The sequence below is a fragment of the Leopardus geoffroyi genome, chromosome B4 (assembly GCF_018350155.1).
Source record: "Leopardus geoffroyi isolate Oge1 chromosome B4, O.geoffroyi_Oge1_pat1.0, whole genome shotgun sequence".
Lineage (NCBI taxonomy): Eukaryota > Metazoa > Chordata > Mammalia > Carnivora > Felidae > Leopardus > Leopardus geoffroyi.
The window spans coordinates 39,535,807-39,552,054 of NC_059341.1; the positions used below are offsets into that span (position 1 = coordinate 39,535,807).

Consider the following 16,248-nt stretch of genomic DNA (forward strand, 5'->3'; position numbering starts at 1 on the left):
CATTTACATGCATACAGTATTCTGCAGTTGAGAAAGCACCTTCACACCCATTATGTCATCTGATCCTCACAATAACCTTTTGAGGTAATAGGGCAGGTATTACTTTCCCTGTTTGACAGGTGTAGAAACTTGCCCAGGTCACAACTATTAACTGGTAAAGCTAGGACTGGGATCTAACATTCCGAGTTTTAAGTCAGTGCTTTTTGAACAATATGCCACCTTGAAACTAGTATTGAGAACATCAATCAGTATTTGACTTGGAAATGTAAAATGCCATACTTGGCATGTTACACAGGTGTTAGGAGGATGGTGATGATAATGGGGTCTGTCAACTTTTCAGAACCAGTTTTTTATAATCATATTGACCCCAGAATCAAATATCAGAAAATTTTAAGCGCTGGGTGAAAACTGGACGAGGCCAAGAGATTTAAGACTGTGTAGCATTTTTAAACTTCTCTGATTTTCTTCAAAAGTTTCTTTCCTCTTGCAATTCAATTTGGTAGATTGAATTTTACAACCAATTTTGCAAGCCTAATAACCTCTGCTCATTATGGGACTTTTGTCCATCCAAGCACCTCACACTGCTTTCTTCCTAAACACACACACACACACACACACACACCCCAAAAAACAAACAAAACCCCAAAACACTGAAAGAATTACCAATCTAGAAAGATCCCCCAACTAGTTTGTTTTCTGATAAGCCCAAGGCAGATGTCTCACAGCAGTTTGCTGTCTCCTACTCCGAGATCTTGAACGACCAAAATAGACTAGTTAAAAAAGCCAAGTACTTAATCTTTCTGGAATCTCCTTGGAGTCTAGATACAGATTCTCAAATTGGTCCACAGTTAAAAAAAAAAATTAAGAACCACTGTTCTAGAATCATCTTGAGTTTCCTTCTAGAAAAATGTGCAGTGGCATACGTACCCACTAGATTTTACTTAATATTTCAGGAGGTTCACAGACTTCCTTAAGTCCACTCATGAATCATACACCAGGATAAGGATACCTGGATTCACATGTCAGTTGGTGGTAAGTGCTTTCATATATAAAATAGCAACGAAGAGACTGATGGAGTGATGACCACCTTGGGTGTCTGAGAAGTTTTCTTCAAGCGGAAACTTGAGCTGGAGTAGACATCTAAGTGAGCCTGCCAGGCAAAGGGTACAACAAGAGCTAAGTCTCCGGGGAGAGAATGTGCACGAGTTCGACGTGCACATCCTCATTTCTATTTTAATTCCTCCCTTTCTCTTCGTCCCTGCTTCACTCCTTTCTTTTCTGACTTCTCCTCTAGACCCTGGTTCTCTCCTTCGAGAACTTCCCGAGCGCAGGGGCCGCGCCTCTACTTTCCCCTAGTCTCACCAGAACTTCTCTATCGGACATTTTCAGGAAATAATGAACTGAACTGAGTCAGGAAAGCTTGGCTCAGGCAGCTCGGGTTGTGCCATTTTGTATGCCCTCGAGCCAGTCACTGGTTGACTCTGAACTTCACATTCCTTGGTAATGAGATTACCTTTACGGTCGGCTCCAGATCTGAGATTCTGACCCCAAAATTCTTCACTTTCTATTTCCCCTTTTTGCCCTCTTTTCCACGAACCCTCCCTTGTACCTTGCTCTCCTCCCCAGTTCCCTCCAGTTTACACCCTATCCTAGTCTCTGGCCCGCCCCTTCTTTTCCCGTTGGCGCCTGCGCAGCAAGGCGTGGAAGATTACTTTTGGCCCAGCTCAGTAGCCGTAGCCAGAGCGCCGGTTGCGGGGGATTGTGGGAGAAGATGGCGGCCGCTGTCCACCCTAGGGTTGTCCGAGCCCTGCCAATGTCACGTAAGTGTCACCGGGAGCAGGGGCTCCCTACCGGGATTCCGAGATGGGGATCCGAAGTGTTGGGAGTGGTGCCGTGCTGCAGCGTTCATGCCGACTCCCAAGGCACCTCGGTTTTTCTAGGTCCGGAACTGCCTGTAGTTTCTGCTTTCCTTTTCCCCTCCCCGGCTCACATATTAAATTGTACACTTGGAAAGGGGTCTGTGCTGAGCGAACATGAGCAACGGGAAGGGAAAAGGAGAACGTGGCGGGGGTGGGAGGGGGGTGTTGTAAAGGATCGAAAGAATGAGTTCTGGTAGAGTTGGAACGGTTTGAGGTTATGAGACAAGTGTGTGTGGCCGGCAGCGGGCCTTTTGGGCCCCCGTGGGGGGAAGAATCAGAAAAAGATGGGGGGAAAAAGATAGTGAGAGAATGTTCTTAATGGATTGACCGTATGATCTTGTGCAAACCCTTAATCTCTCTCAAGTTGAGATTCTTCCTGTTACAGTGGCGGTAATACCACAACGTCAGGGAGTTTCTGAAACGGTTAAAGTAACATTTATAAAAGCATTTTCTAAGTCCGAGGCACTTCTGCGGATGTAGAGTGTGTTAGGTCGAGGCACTGAGGTCTGGGGGAGCGAGGGATGCTTGAGAGAGAACCAACAGTCAGGAGTTTAATGGAAAGAAAAGGGAAGAAGAGTAAAGGATATCTAGTGTTTGTCTAAGCGTTGTTTATTTTTCCTTCTATTCTGATTGGATCTGCTGTCACGGTCCTCAGTTTGAGAATACAGTATATATTTGCTCTTACACACACAAAAGGAGGCAAGAAAAGCAAGGAAATTGGAAATACAGTTACGGTTCATTATCATTCTTCTGCCTCCATCCTTTCACAAATTTGACCCAATCAGCCTCCAAAAGTTGTATTTTTTCGTAGTGTATTCTAGTCATTGCCAAATATTGTTTGTTCTCAAAATTAGCTGCATGTTAGAATAATTTTTAATGCTTTTAGAAAAAAATAGAAATGGGGACTCATTGCAGAGGTATTAAATCAGAATTTTTGAGATCGGCTCCTTGCACCTTAAATTTTAAAAAGCTACACAAGTAGTTCTGATGTTTAGGCTGAGAAGCAAGTCAGAAGTATTTGGAGGACTTTTTTAGTTTTACATCTTGGGTAGGGCTTCTGCATACTACTGGAAAGGTGATTGGTTCACATCATTTATAGTGATGGTTTTGTAGTCATCACTTCTTTGCAAGACATTTGTTGGTTCTTGTCAAAGTATTACATTGGTGTGACATAATGTAGATCATGAATGATAATAACTGCTATTGGTTGAGTATCTGCTATCTGCTATCCACAATCCTAAATATTTCCATAAACATTTTCACTGTAACGTACCCCTTTTAAATTGAAGCCATTGCTTGTGCTCTTAACCAGTATGCTTTATTGTCTCTGGTAAAATAAGCTTTTGCATAAACTCTGGAGAGGCAAGTCTAGTGTGTAACATAATCAAAACACTATAGAACAGAACTGTGTAATACATTATATATGGTGAAATGTGGAGAGACTATTAAGTACCATAGGAAATCAGAAAAGGGAAATATTGTATCATTTGAAGTAATTAGATTGGAAGACCAGTAGAGAATTGCAAAGCTTCCACTGATTTTTTAGGGTTGTTACAATCTGGAAAGTCAAAGAAGCTGGGTATTTTCCTGGCATGGGCATAGGCAAGGACAAGGTGGAATCACAAGAATTCACAAGAATGGAATCACAAAGTACTTAGAAGGGAGTGAAATGACTACCTATAGATCTGGAGTAGTAGAAAAGAAAGTTGAATACATTAGATGGGATTAAATAATGGAGGCCTTTCGAAGTCCAGCAGTTTAGACCAGTGGTCTCCAAAGTGGGTTTTGTAAGAGGAATCAGTGGCATACAAAAAAGTGGTTTCACAGGATGCCTGGGTGGCTCCAGTTGACTAAACATCTGACTTCTGATTTTGGCCCAGGTTATGATCACATGTTTTGTGGGATTGAACCCCGTGTCAGGCTCTATGCTGATGGTGCAGAGCTTGCTTGGGATTCTCTCTCCATCTCTCTCTGCCCTTCCCTGGCTCCCAGGCATGCTCTCTCTCTCAAAATAAATAAACATAAAAAAAAAATATGGTATCAGAACTTAAGAAACATATTTAGTAATAATAACAACAATAGCTAACATTTCTGTAGTTCAAACTATATACCAGCTACTATTCTAAGTGCTTCAGTATGTTTTATAATGTACACAACATATTGGTACTACATAGAATGTATATGTAATTTATAAATAAATAAACCAATGCAGCGTGCAAGCAAATGTGTTTGGAAAGATTGGTTTAATATTATAGTAATTTAAATATTACAGTAAGAAACCAATATAGGTTTTTGAGCAAAGAAATATAATGAATAAAGGATATTACTCTCCTAATGGTGTTCATAATATGTGGAAGAAAATAGGCTGGAGCCAAACAACTTATATTTACTTATTGAGCACCTATTAGTGCAAAACACTGTGACAGGTACTTACTCATATATTAATTTTCATGTCAACCCTCTAAAATGTAAGCTCCCTGAGGCCAGGCACTTTGTCTTTTTTACTGTGCTAGTTACAGTTTAGAATAGTGCTTGGTTCATAATTTTTGGGAAAAAAAAACCCCAAATAATTAGATGAGGTTACTGTAATATCACCTCAGGGATTTTGAAGTAATAACAAATGAAAGCATCTGTTACTCATAGAGAGCTTAACATGTGCTAGATAATGTTCTAAATACTTTATATACATTAATCCTCATAACAACCATTTGAGGCATTATTAATTCCTTGGCTGCAGTCATTTTTCACAATTTATTAACTGTCCTTTGTCCAGTGTCCTCATTTCCTTCCTTACTCATCATTTTAAAAATTCCCTTTTATAAATTCTCAACTTCCCAGTGCATCTGCCTGTGGCATTAAAAAACAAAAAACAAAAAACAAAAAAAAACCAAGCTTACCACATATTTCTTGCTTACCCCTGAGCAGTAGAGAACAGAACTAGGGAAAACTCCAAACTGACTTATTTTAAATTCATGAATACAAACATCAAGTAGATTTTCAGTACTACATTTTTTCAAAGAAATTTGCTTTCCCTTTCTCTGTAATGATTATTTACCATTGCCAATCTCCTAAAACTTCTAACATGTGCTTCTCTCTCATTCTCAACTTAACCTAGAAATCAGCAGTGTCAGGGGCATGGGGTGGCTCAATCGGTTGAGCATCTGACTCTCCATCTTGGCTCAGGTCATGACCCCAGGGTCGAGGGATTGAGCCTCATGTTGGGGCTCACACTCAGCATGGAGCCTGCTTGGGATTCTCTCTCTTTCCCTCTGCACCTTTCTCCTATTCTCTATCTCTCAAATAAAAAAAAATAAAAAGGAATTAGATGAGAACAATCTTTTTCTCCACCATAAAAATCTAATAGCTGAGCTGCAATAATTTGCAACTTTCCTTCCTGTTAAAGTGGATGAGCTCCTTTCGTTTTGATCTGAGGCTAGTTCCTTTGCTTTGCAATCCATCCCATCCTCAATTACCTGTGCATTTCCTCCCCTGAATCATTAATGTTTCCCCTCTACCAGCTCATTTCCATCAGCTTGTAAATATAATAGCTCATATTTAAAAAAAAAAAAATCCTTCCTTGTCCTCATGTTCCTCTAGTCCTTTTTTCCCCATGTCTCCTCAGAAGAATCATCAATACTCTTTTTCCCACCCTCTTGCCTTTCATTCTCTCTTGCCCTCTCCAGTAGACTGTCATCCCCACTGCAATAAAATTGCTCTTATTAAGGCCATTCAGAACCAACATCTTCTAGATCTGTGGTCCTCTGTCCCCATCCTACTTCACTTTTCAACATTTGACAGTTAACTCTTACCTCTATCAATCACTCTCTTCGTTTGGCTCCTACCATTTCCTTTTTTTTTTTCCCCTTCCCTTACTGGACTGCTTTTCATTCTCCTTTGCTGGCTTTTCAGGCAAATCACTTAACCTCTCCAAGCCTGAGTTTCCTCATCTGTAATCTGACAGTAAAAATTGTATTAAATAAGACAATACCTACTAAGCACATAGAACAATGCCTGGCATCGGGTAACAGCTTTGTAAGTTTTGCTGTTACTATGACAGTTATTGTGTGTCTGATCTGCAGTGTTTGTTTTAACCTTTCAGATGCGTGGTTTCAGACACTTTTCAGTAAGCTAGGTTTGTTTTAACCTTTTTAGTGTGGTTTCAGATGCTATTCAGTAAGCTAGGCTTTTTGTGTAATTTCATGCTTTTGCATAGGGAAAAACCATGGTTTCTGGGCAGAGTGCCGCTGAGGGTCTGGTGCAGAAAATAGACACAGACTTACTTATTTACTTTCCTTCCTCCCCTTCCTTCCTTCCTTCCTTCCTTCTTTCCTTCCTTCCATCCTTCTTTCCTTCCTTCCTTCCTTCCTTCCTTCCTTCCTTCCTTCCTTCCTTCATGCCCAATACAGAGCCCAACTTGGGGCTCGAATTGACTTTTTTTTTCCTCCAAACACAGATTTTCTAAAGCAATTTCTGTTTGTTTCTTTTAGCTTTCCCCAAGTTTACAAAGCACTAGTGCTCTTGGTAAGCAGTTTGTTGATTGGAGCAGATGTTTATCAGCACTTTAGACCTTTCAGTTGTTTTTTTACTTACTCCCTGAACATTAGGTAACTTGCTCTAAAACTGCCCTAATGAGTTTCAAGGCACTTGAAAATTGACATGTATCCAAAGGAGTTTTACACTTCTGCCAAATGAGGAATAGTTAACAGAATCTAGGATGTGTAACCTGGAGAAGACTTAGTAGAGATATCGTTGCTACACTTAGGTGTAGAAGAGGGATTAGATTTGTCCTTTGTCATTCCAGAGGCACATAGGGATCAATGCTACTGGGAAGCAGCCACTGATCTCCCATGTGGTGGAACTTGCTCACTATTGGATGGAATGAGTATGGTCTGCCATGGGAAGTGGTGTTTCCCAGCCTGGCAGACGTTCAGGCTAAGGCCACGTAGTCTCCTTGCACATATAGACTGGGTGGAGAAGATGTAAAGCACTGATGCAGGAACTTGAGGATCAAGAACTTGAGTGTATGAAAAAGAAATAGTGAGAGGTTTGACAAATCACTATTAACCTTTCCAAAGTTCAGAAATCTTTTCTCAAACACTCCTTTTGTCATTACTTTTGATGATTTTCAATAGTTTTATATTAAGTCTGAACTGTACGCTTTTTTAAAAAAATGTTCTATACGAACAGTCCTCTACCTCCAGCATATATCATCAACTTTATTTTTCATTCATCATCAGTTTCAGAGTCTGTTCCAGGTAAATCTTCTGTTACATGCACTGGGCTTATTCATTTCCATCTCTACATTGTTGTATGTGTTACATGTTTCACATGGAAATCTGTTGTTACTCCTCTTTAAAACCTTTCTCAAAATAGTTTATTGCTCAGTAGGAAAAACCGACAAATAACCCAATTAAAACATGGGCAAAGAAAATATACGGAAGGCCAACAGGTACATGAAAAGGTACTCAACATTACTAGTCATCAGGGAAATGCAAATTAAAACCACAGTAAGTTATGACCTCACACCTGTTATAATCACCATCATCAAAAAGACAAGAGATAACACGTGTTAGCGAGGATGTGGAGAAAAGTGAGCCCTTGTGCACTGCTGTTGGGATTGTAAAGCAGTGCAACCACTATGGAAAGCAGCATGGAGACTCCTCAAAAAATTAAAAATAACAACTGTACAATCCAGCAATTCCACTTCTGCTAATATATATTCAAGGGGGGTGAAAACACTAAGTCAAAAAGATATCTGCATTCTCATGTTTATTGCAGCATTATTTACAGTAGCCGAGACGTGAGAACAACCTAAGTGTCCATTAGGGGATGAACAGATAAATAGGTTGTAGTGTGTATATGTGTGTGTATATGTGTATACATATACACACACATATATATATATATACACATACACACACACACACTCACACACACACACACACACACACACACACTGGAATATTATTCAGCCATAAAAAATGAGGAAATCATACCAACTGCTCCAACATGGATCGACCCTAAAGGCATTATCCTAAAGTGAAATAAGTCAGACAGAGAAAGACATATACTGTGTGATCTCACTTATATGTGGAATTAAAAAAAAAAACCCAAACTCGTAGAAAAAGAGCTCAGACTTGTGGTGGCCAGAGGTGAAGGGTTGCGGGAGTGAGGATTGGAGGAAGGTGGTCAGAGGGTACAAGCCTACCATTATAACGTAAAAAAGTACTCGGGATGTAATGTACAACATGGTGACTTTAGCTAATGCTGCTGTAAGATACATAGAAAATTTAAGGGAGTTCATGCTAAGAGTTCTCAATGCAAGGAGAAAATTGTTTTTTTCTTCTTTCATTTTTATTGGATCTCTATGAGTTGGTGGATGCCAGCTGAACCTAGTGTAATCATTTCATTATATATATATAAATCAAACCATCATGCCATATGCCTTGAACTTATACAGGGCTGTATGTCAGTTCATTCTCAGTAAAACTGGAAAAAAAAAAGCCCCCCCAAACCTACTTTATCCAGGAATACTTCCTCATAATTATCTGATTTATTGCTCCCTTCCTTGCATTCTCTCAGTGCCTTTTACTGTGGAGGTTTCTACTCTCTTAATTTTTAACTGTTTAATTTTTTTAATGTGACTTAAATATTGTATCACAATATATTGTATATTGTATCCCATAGGGAAGGGAGTTTATAGTTGATCTTTGAACAATGCAGTAGTTAGGGGCACTGACCCCCTCCCCTCCCCATGCAGTAAAAAATTCATGTATAACTTTTGACTCCCCCAAACTTAATCACCAATAGCCTACTGTTTACCAGAAGCCTCACTGGTAACGTAAAGAACTGATTACCGTATTTTGTATGTTTTATGTATATGTATTATATGTCATGTTTTTACAATAAAGCAAGAGAAAAGAAAATGTTATTAAAGAAAATCATAAGGAAGGGAAAATACATTTATGGTACTGTGCTATATTTATCAAAAAAAATCCTCATATAAGTGGACCCATGCAGTTAAAACCCATGTTGTTCAAGGATCAACTGTACTTTCTAATTTTTATATATTTCCTTATGACGTATGGATTTTTTGTTGCAGCTGTTTGTGTTTATTATTGCTGTAGGCACTTACATTATAACTTTTAGTTTAAAAGTTCATTTTAAACTTAAGTATATGGAAGTACTGATAGCAAAATAATGTTACAGGTTTCTAGGAAAAGAGATTATTCATACTCACTTTTATATTAACGTTTGCCACTTTTTTATACTCTGGGGTTTTCTTTAAGGTTCTTTTGTTACTGCGAGAGCCGTAGCTGTGTTTCATGGCCCTCCTCGTCGCCAGCTTCATCATTCACTCATACCTCATGGGAAAGGTGGGCGTTCTTCAGTCAGTGGGGTTGTGGCCACTGTGTTTGGAGCAACGGGATTCTTGGGCCGATATGTTGTCAACCGCCTTGGTAAGTAAAGTTCCTTGAGTTCAGTATGCTCAGTGCCACTTATTAGGGTTGCCTAATGAAAACCATGAACCATGTTTCTTTTCAATTTAACAGTGTTACAAATTACTTGTATCTTGGATTTGTGTAATTTTGATCTGCTGTATGTTAGGAAGCATTATCACTCTTCCTCTGTAGGATGTTGAAACAGGAATAGGGGTCTCTGAAAAGTTATGGCATCTCTAGCAGGGCAAAATATGTTTTTGTGAAACATGATTTCCATTTACTTGTCATGCTGTAATTTAAATATTTACCAACTCACTGTTGTATAAAGTATTCATATTATGTTAGTATTGATCCTTGTTTCAATCCGTTCTTTTTTAGGACGTATGGGGTCACAGGTGATCATACCCTATCGGTGTGAAGCATATGACACCATGCACCTTCGTCCCATGGGTGACCTGGGTCAGATTATCTTTCTGGTAAGAGTCTGTGTGACTGATTGCTGATTACTGGAGTTGACTGATGTAAAGTACTGAGGTCATTTTTAGGAGAGAGAGGCAGTATAATAAAGCAGCAGTTTCATCTCAGAGTGAACCAAGGGCATCCTCCATTACCTCATTCTTATAAACTCTTATCTAGCAGTTGGCAAATGTCATTTTCTGTAAAAAGCCAGTTGGTAAATATTTTAGCCTTTGTAGGTCATAGGGTCTTTGTCATGATTACTCAGCTCTCCCCTTTTGCCTGAAAGTAGCCATAGATAAAATATAAATGAATGGGAGTGGCTGTGTTCTAATAAAAGTTTATTTACAAAGTTAGACTATAGGCTAGATTTGCCCATGGGTCATAATTTGCTGATCCCTGCTCTAGGCCCCTGCCATCCAGTGTGGTAGCCATTAGCCACATGTGGCCACTGAACACTTGAAATGTGGCCAATCTTAATTCAGATGTGATGTAAGTATAAAATACAATCAAATTTCAACGACATAGTACAAAGAAAATAATATAAGTCATGAATAATTTTTTACACTTACTAAATATTAAAATAACATAAGGGGTATATTTGGTTAAATAAAGTATATTATTAAAATGAATTTCGCCTGTTTCATTTTACTCTTTAAGAAAAAAGTTTTTAAATATTTATTTATTTTGAGACAGAGAGACAGAGAGACAGAGAGAGAGAACATGTGTGTGCTTGGGGGGAGAGGCAGAGAGAGGGAGTGAGAGAATCCCAAGCAGGCTCTGAGCTGTCCGCGCAGAGCCTGATGTGGGGCTCAAACCCACGAACTGAACCATGAGATCGTGACCTGAACCGAAACCAAGAGTTGGATGCTTAGGCAACTGAGCCAGCCAGGTGCCCCTAAAATTAAAAAAAAAAAAAAAAAAGATTTTAATGTTGATTTACTTTTGAAAGGGAGAGAGAGAGAGAGACAGAGACAGAGACAGAGTGTGAGTGGAGGAGAGGCATAGAGAGAAAGAGACACACACACAGAATCCAAAGCACTCTCCAGGCTCTGAGCTGTCAGCATAGAGCCCAACGTGGGCCTCAAACTCACAGACCATGAGATCGTGACCTGAGCCAAAGTTGGGATGCTTAACCAACTGAGCTACCCAGGCGCTCGTCATTTTACTATTTTAGATGTGACTAGTGGAGAGGTATCTGGGTGGCTCAATTGGTTAATCGTTCAACTCTTGATTTCGGCTCAGGTCATGATTTCCAGGTCGTGAGATAGAGCCCCGCATCGGGCCCCTGTGCTGGGCATGGAGCCTGCTTAAGATATTCTCTCTCTCTCTCTCTCACTCTCTCTCTCTCTCAAAAAAAAAAAAAAATAAATAAAATAAATAATAAATGTGAGAGTAGAAAATTCAGAATTGCCTATGTGCCTTATGTTATATTTCTGTTGGACAGTGCTTCCGTAGACTGAAAATCACACACACGGTATTTTATGACTTGCTTCCTTGGCACAGACTTAGCTTAGAACACTGCTTGCTGTGCCTTCCCTGTTGTTACTCTTTAATCTGAAGGTTCTTTCTTTGGGCCAGTGGTTGCCTATGGGGCGAGGCACGGGATACAGGGTAGGGGAGACCCTTCAATGCTGTGATTAGAAATGTGTGGGCCTTTATGGTTGCCACAATGACTGGTGATCATACTGATTTATTAGCTAGGGACCAGGGATGCTAAGTAGCATACAGTGCCCAAGGCAGTCCCTTCCCACAAAGAGCTCTGTTGCCCCAATGTCTACAGTTACCCTATTGAGAAACACTCTGGATGCTTCCTCTCCTATTCTTCTGCCTAAATTTTCCTGTGTTTATCATCCTGTATGGAGTTGAGCTCTTCCATTTACACACTTTCCCCTCTTTTTTTTTAATTAATATAATTTATTGTCCTCAGTTCTCAGTATTTAAGAGTCTCTTATGGTTGGCCTCCCTCCCTCTCTCTTTTTTTTTTTTTCCCCCTTCCCCTCCCCCATGGTCTTCTGTTAAGTTTCTCAAAATCCACTTTCCCCTCTTAAAAAATATTTGGTAAACATCCTTAAGATCTCTGATACATTCATTCAGAGTATTTGTGATCTCTCTTACATTTTTACTTTTAATAGCTTTTCATTTATTCTTTACTGAAAGTTCACAAGCTAAGTATAATCTATATTGGAAATTTCTTGTTTCTATAAAGTGTTTTTCTTTTCTAAAATCTTAATCTTCATGGTATTACAGTTACAGGAGCTTAGTTTTTCTCCTGTTTCTTTGTGACTTGAGATTATGGGTCGCCTTGTCAGTCCTCAGGATTAAAGTATTTCGCAAATAATAGGTGAACACTTTGACTGGCTTACACATGCAGAGTCATTGGAATTGAGCCATATGATGTATATTCCGTTTTTACCACAGGTATTTAAGCTTTGATGAGTAAGACCACAGGGAGCTCTCAGTCTTAAAAGAGAGTATGGAGACTAAACATATAACTTTGAATGTAATAATGTTTACAAAAGGGGAAGTACAGGAAAGGTAAAACAGGGGAGACTTCACTGTTGTTTATTTTTGAGAAGGATGGACCATACTGGGTGTGGAGCCCTGATTACCCTGCTTTGGTATCCATTGGAAACTTCTGTCTTAGTGGCCACTTGGTTTGCTAACCTGAGTGCGCTCCCTGGGCCTCATCCCTGGGAATTTGGTTTCCTTTTAGTTCTTTCTCTCCAGGCATCCCTCTTGGGCCTTTCATGCAGTTATGCACCAATCTCTTCCATTGTGAATCTTCTTGGATTCTTTTTCTTCTCCCTTTGCCATCTTTTCTAAAAAAGTTTCAGCTCTGTATGTGTAGAACTGCTGTTTTTGTTGGGTATGTCACACACTGTGCAGCAGATTTTATGTCTCTTTTACATAATCTTCATAGCAAACACATGAGGTAGGTTGTATTTTCAAATTTTTTATTTTTTATTTTCAAATTTTACATGGAGGTTGGAGAATTTGTACAGTTTATAAAAAGGCAAATGGAATTTGCATTCCTGTCTGACTCCACAGCTACTACTCTACACTTCTCTTGTCCCCCCCCCCCCCCCCCCGCACTTCTTCACTTGTAACTAGTTCCTCCTTCTGAGAGCTTCATCTTTTGCTCTGGAATCGGATTTCTGTAGCCATGGCTCTCTTTTCTAAATTGCACAGGGATGTTAGTGCACCCCCTCCTGCTCACTTCCCCCCTCACCTCCCTCCCCACTCACTCTTACGTACACCTTAGCATTTGACCCTAAGAAACTTCTTACTGCTTATTATTTCCCATGCAAATGCTTAAAAAATCCAATTTCATTTTAATGTAGAAAATGCTGTACCTTTGCTAGGGGTTATTTCATCCCCGGTTTCTATTTTGGACCCGAATCGTCAGTCTGACTATAGTCTGAATCACTCAGAACTTTAGTTCTACACGAAAATCTGCCATGGGCTCAGTCTGCACTTTGGGGTAGGTCACACCTCCCCGAGTGTGCTTGACATGTCTTTGAAGTAGAAATGACTAGATCTGGGATTGTGAAGAGGAAAGAGTTAAAAAGAAATAAGAAAGTAGTCACGAAGGCTCCCATTTTAGCATTAGCCTTTAGGAGATAGTCCTCCTGTCTTTAGTCTGTAACTGGTTGCCACCAAAAGGGAAAGTCCATTTTCCTCCCAAATAATCCCTGGTCTTTGGCTGTGTTTCAGGAAGGGAGATTTGGTAACTAGAATCCCTTACAAACTTGCTGGGGACAGTTGGGTGGCCAAAAATGGATATGCCCCACTAGAAATGAATATTGTCTTTTCTAATTCTGTCATTTCATTACCTGAATGAAATAGATGTTCTTTGACCTACTTGTCTCCAGGAGAGCTAGAGAATCAGCAAGGAGTTCAGACCTCATGACCGTTTTTGTTGTAATAAATGGAGCCTATATAAAATGGTACTAAATTCTGACTATATCAGATGGCCTATTTTGAAACGTGCCAGGGGAGACCCCCTTATGTTTTCATTTGACCGGCTACTGTTTTTCTAGGAATGGAATGGCAAGGACAAAGATTCTATCCGAAGAGCAGTGAAGCACAGCAATGTGGTCATTAATCTTGTTGGGCGAGAATGGGAAACCAAGTAAGTCTTTGGCTTGATTTTTCTTTTTCTTTTCTTTTTTTTAAATTCAAATTCGAGTTAGTTAACATATAGTGTAGTATTGGTTTCAGGGGCAGAATTTAGTGATTCATCACTTCCATACGACACCCAGTGCTCATCCCGACAAGTGCCCTTCTTAATGTCCTTCATCCATTTAGTCCATCCCCCACACCGCCTCCCCTCCAGCCACCCTCAGTTTGTTCTCTGTATTTAAGAGTCTTTTACGGTTTATCTCCCTCTCTGTTTTTATCTTATTTTTTCTTCTCTTCCCCTATGTTCATTTGTTTTATTTCTTAAATTCCACATAGGAGTGAAATCATACAATATTTATTTTTCTCTGACTGATTTATTTCATTTAGCATAATATATACTCCAGTTTCATCCACGTTGTTGCAAATGGCAAGATTTCATTGTTTTTGATTGCCAAGTAATATTCCATTTTGTGTGTGTGTGTGTGTGTGTGTGTGTGTGTGTGTGTGTGTGTACACACACACGCACACACCCTCTTTATCTATTCATCAGTTGATGGACACATGAGCTCTTTCTGAATTTGGCTGTTGTTGATAGTGTTGCTATAAACATTGGGGTGCATGTGCCCCTTTGAATCAGCATTTTTGTATCCTTCGGATAAATACTTTGTAGTGAGTTGCTGGGTCGTAGGCTAATTCTATTTTTAATTTTTTGAGGAACCTCTGTACTGTTTTCCAGAGTGGCCACTTTGCATTCCCACTTGCAGTGTAAGAGGGTGCCCCTTTCTCCACATCGTCGCCAACATCTGTTGTTTCCTGAGTTGTTAATGTTAGCCATCTGACAGGGATGAGGCAGTAATTATGGTTTTGATTTGTATTTCCCTGATGATGAGCAAGGTTGAGCATTTTTTCATATGTCTGTTAGCCATTTGGATGTCTCTTGTTTTTTCTTTGCATGTGATGACTTAAGTTTCAGTAGACATTCACTGGATACCTTCTACTGTCAGGCATTGTAGTTGTCACATTTTTTATTAGTCCATCATTAAGCATTAATATTGAACACCCGTTTATATACCCAATAACACCCTTTCAAGAGGTTTAGTCGGCGGTAAGTCTGGTATGTAAGCAATGTGATATGTTACCCATAAAAAGCTAATAGAGATTGTGTTAGTATGGTTGGTGTCATCAACTTGACGGAATCACCGGTTCATGAATTACCGATGCTATGTTTGGATTTGTCCAGCTGGGATGGATTAGGTAGGAGGATTTTGCCTATCCTGCTGTTTGTCAAACTGAACATTGGTTTTTCTTGTGTAAACAGTGTTCTAGTCTGTTCACACTGTTAAAGATAACATGAATATTGGTTTGAACAGTTCTTTTTACCTTTTGTGTGGGTTGTTCATCAACAAATAGTGTTTTAATCTCACAGTTCTGCAACACTTTGTTCACACCATTTTCTTAATATTTATTAAGTTTGATTATCTATGTCTGCCTTAGCACATATTTTTAAGTTCTTTGATTACTTACAGGGTCTTTTTTGACTTTATATCTCCTGTAGTGACTTATAGCAGTGCCTTGTACAGAGTAAGTATTAATCTTATTATGTAATGTTAACGTTATTGTATTAAATTGGTGACTGATTTTTTAGTTTCTTTTTTTTTCCCTGAGGGAAAAGGATAAGAAGTCCCAAGCATAAGAAGTGGTTCCTTTTTAGCTCCCAACACTTCCCCCCTCCCTACCCAACCACTGCAGCCAGATACCCTTAGAGGGTCTCAGCCTTGGGATTCCTTGAGGACAGAGAATATTATGTGTGCTGATTTATAACTTATGGTGAGGTTTAAATTATGTACGGTAATGACAGTGAGCAGTAAAGTTAAAAAAAAATACACACATATATACTATATACGTATATATATTTTTTCTTATATATATATTTTGATTTTGGGTTAAATCATTGCCATTTAAACATTTAACTATTATGAGGGTGCCTGGATGGCTCAGTAGGTTGAATGTCTGATTCCTGATTTCAGCTCAGGTCATGATCTTAGGGTCATGGGATCTAGCCCCATGTTGGGTTCCATGCTTGGTATGGAGTCTGTTTGAGATTCATATTCTCTCTCTCTCTCCCTCCCTCTCCCCCTCTCTCCCCCTCCCCCCCTCCCTTCCTCCCTCCCTACCTTCCTCCCTCCCTTTCTCTCCCCCTCTCCCTCTTCCCCCCCACTCTCCCTCCTTCTGCCCTTCCCTCACTCATTCTCTCTCTCTCTCTCTCTCTCTCACACACACACACACACACAAATTAAAAATAAATA

General features: G+C 39.6%; 2 protein-coding genes across 6 annotated transcripts in view; one reads left to right on the forward strand and one right to left on the reverse strand.

Moving 5' to 3' along the window:
* The window catches only part of AKAP3 (A-kinase anchoring protein 3), a 48,818-nt gene extending 47,126 nt beyond the window's left edge, over nucleotides 1-1,692 (reverse strand). For 2 of the 5 annotated variants that reach the window (XM_045466885.1, XM_045466883.1), the window contains exons 1-2: nucleotides 1,610-1,692; nucleotides 928-1,150 (exon numbers count right to left, since the gene is read on the reverse strand). The gene's annotated coding sequence lies outside the window, so the exon portion shown is untranslated. Of the gene's footprint in view, nucleotides 1-927 lie in introns of all 5 variants that reach the window. The other 3 variants (XM_045466884.1, XM_045466882.1, XM_045466881.1) reach the window with 2 other exon arrangements.
* Nucleotides 1,693-1,699: 7 nt separating this feature from the next.
* Nucleotides 1,700-16,248, forward strand: part of NDUFA9 (NADH:ubiquinone oxidoreductase subunit A9) — a 36,990-nt gene continuing 22,441 nt past the window's right edge. The window contains exons 1-4 of the mRNA XM_045466892.1: nucleotides 1,700-1,820; nucleotides 9,209-9,379; nucleotides 9,740-9,837; nucleotides 13,861-13,952. Coding sequence (XP_045322848.1) covers nucleotides 1,772-1,820; nucleotides 9,209-9,379; nucleotides 9,740-9,837; nucleotides 13,861-13,952 — 410 coding nt within the window. The 5' untranslated portion in view covers nucleotides 1,700-1,771. The remainder of the gene's footprint in view (nucleotides 1,821-9,208; nucleotides 9,380-9,739; nucleotides 9,838-13,860; nucleotides 13,953-16,248) is intronic.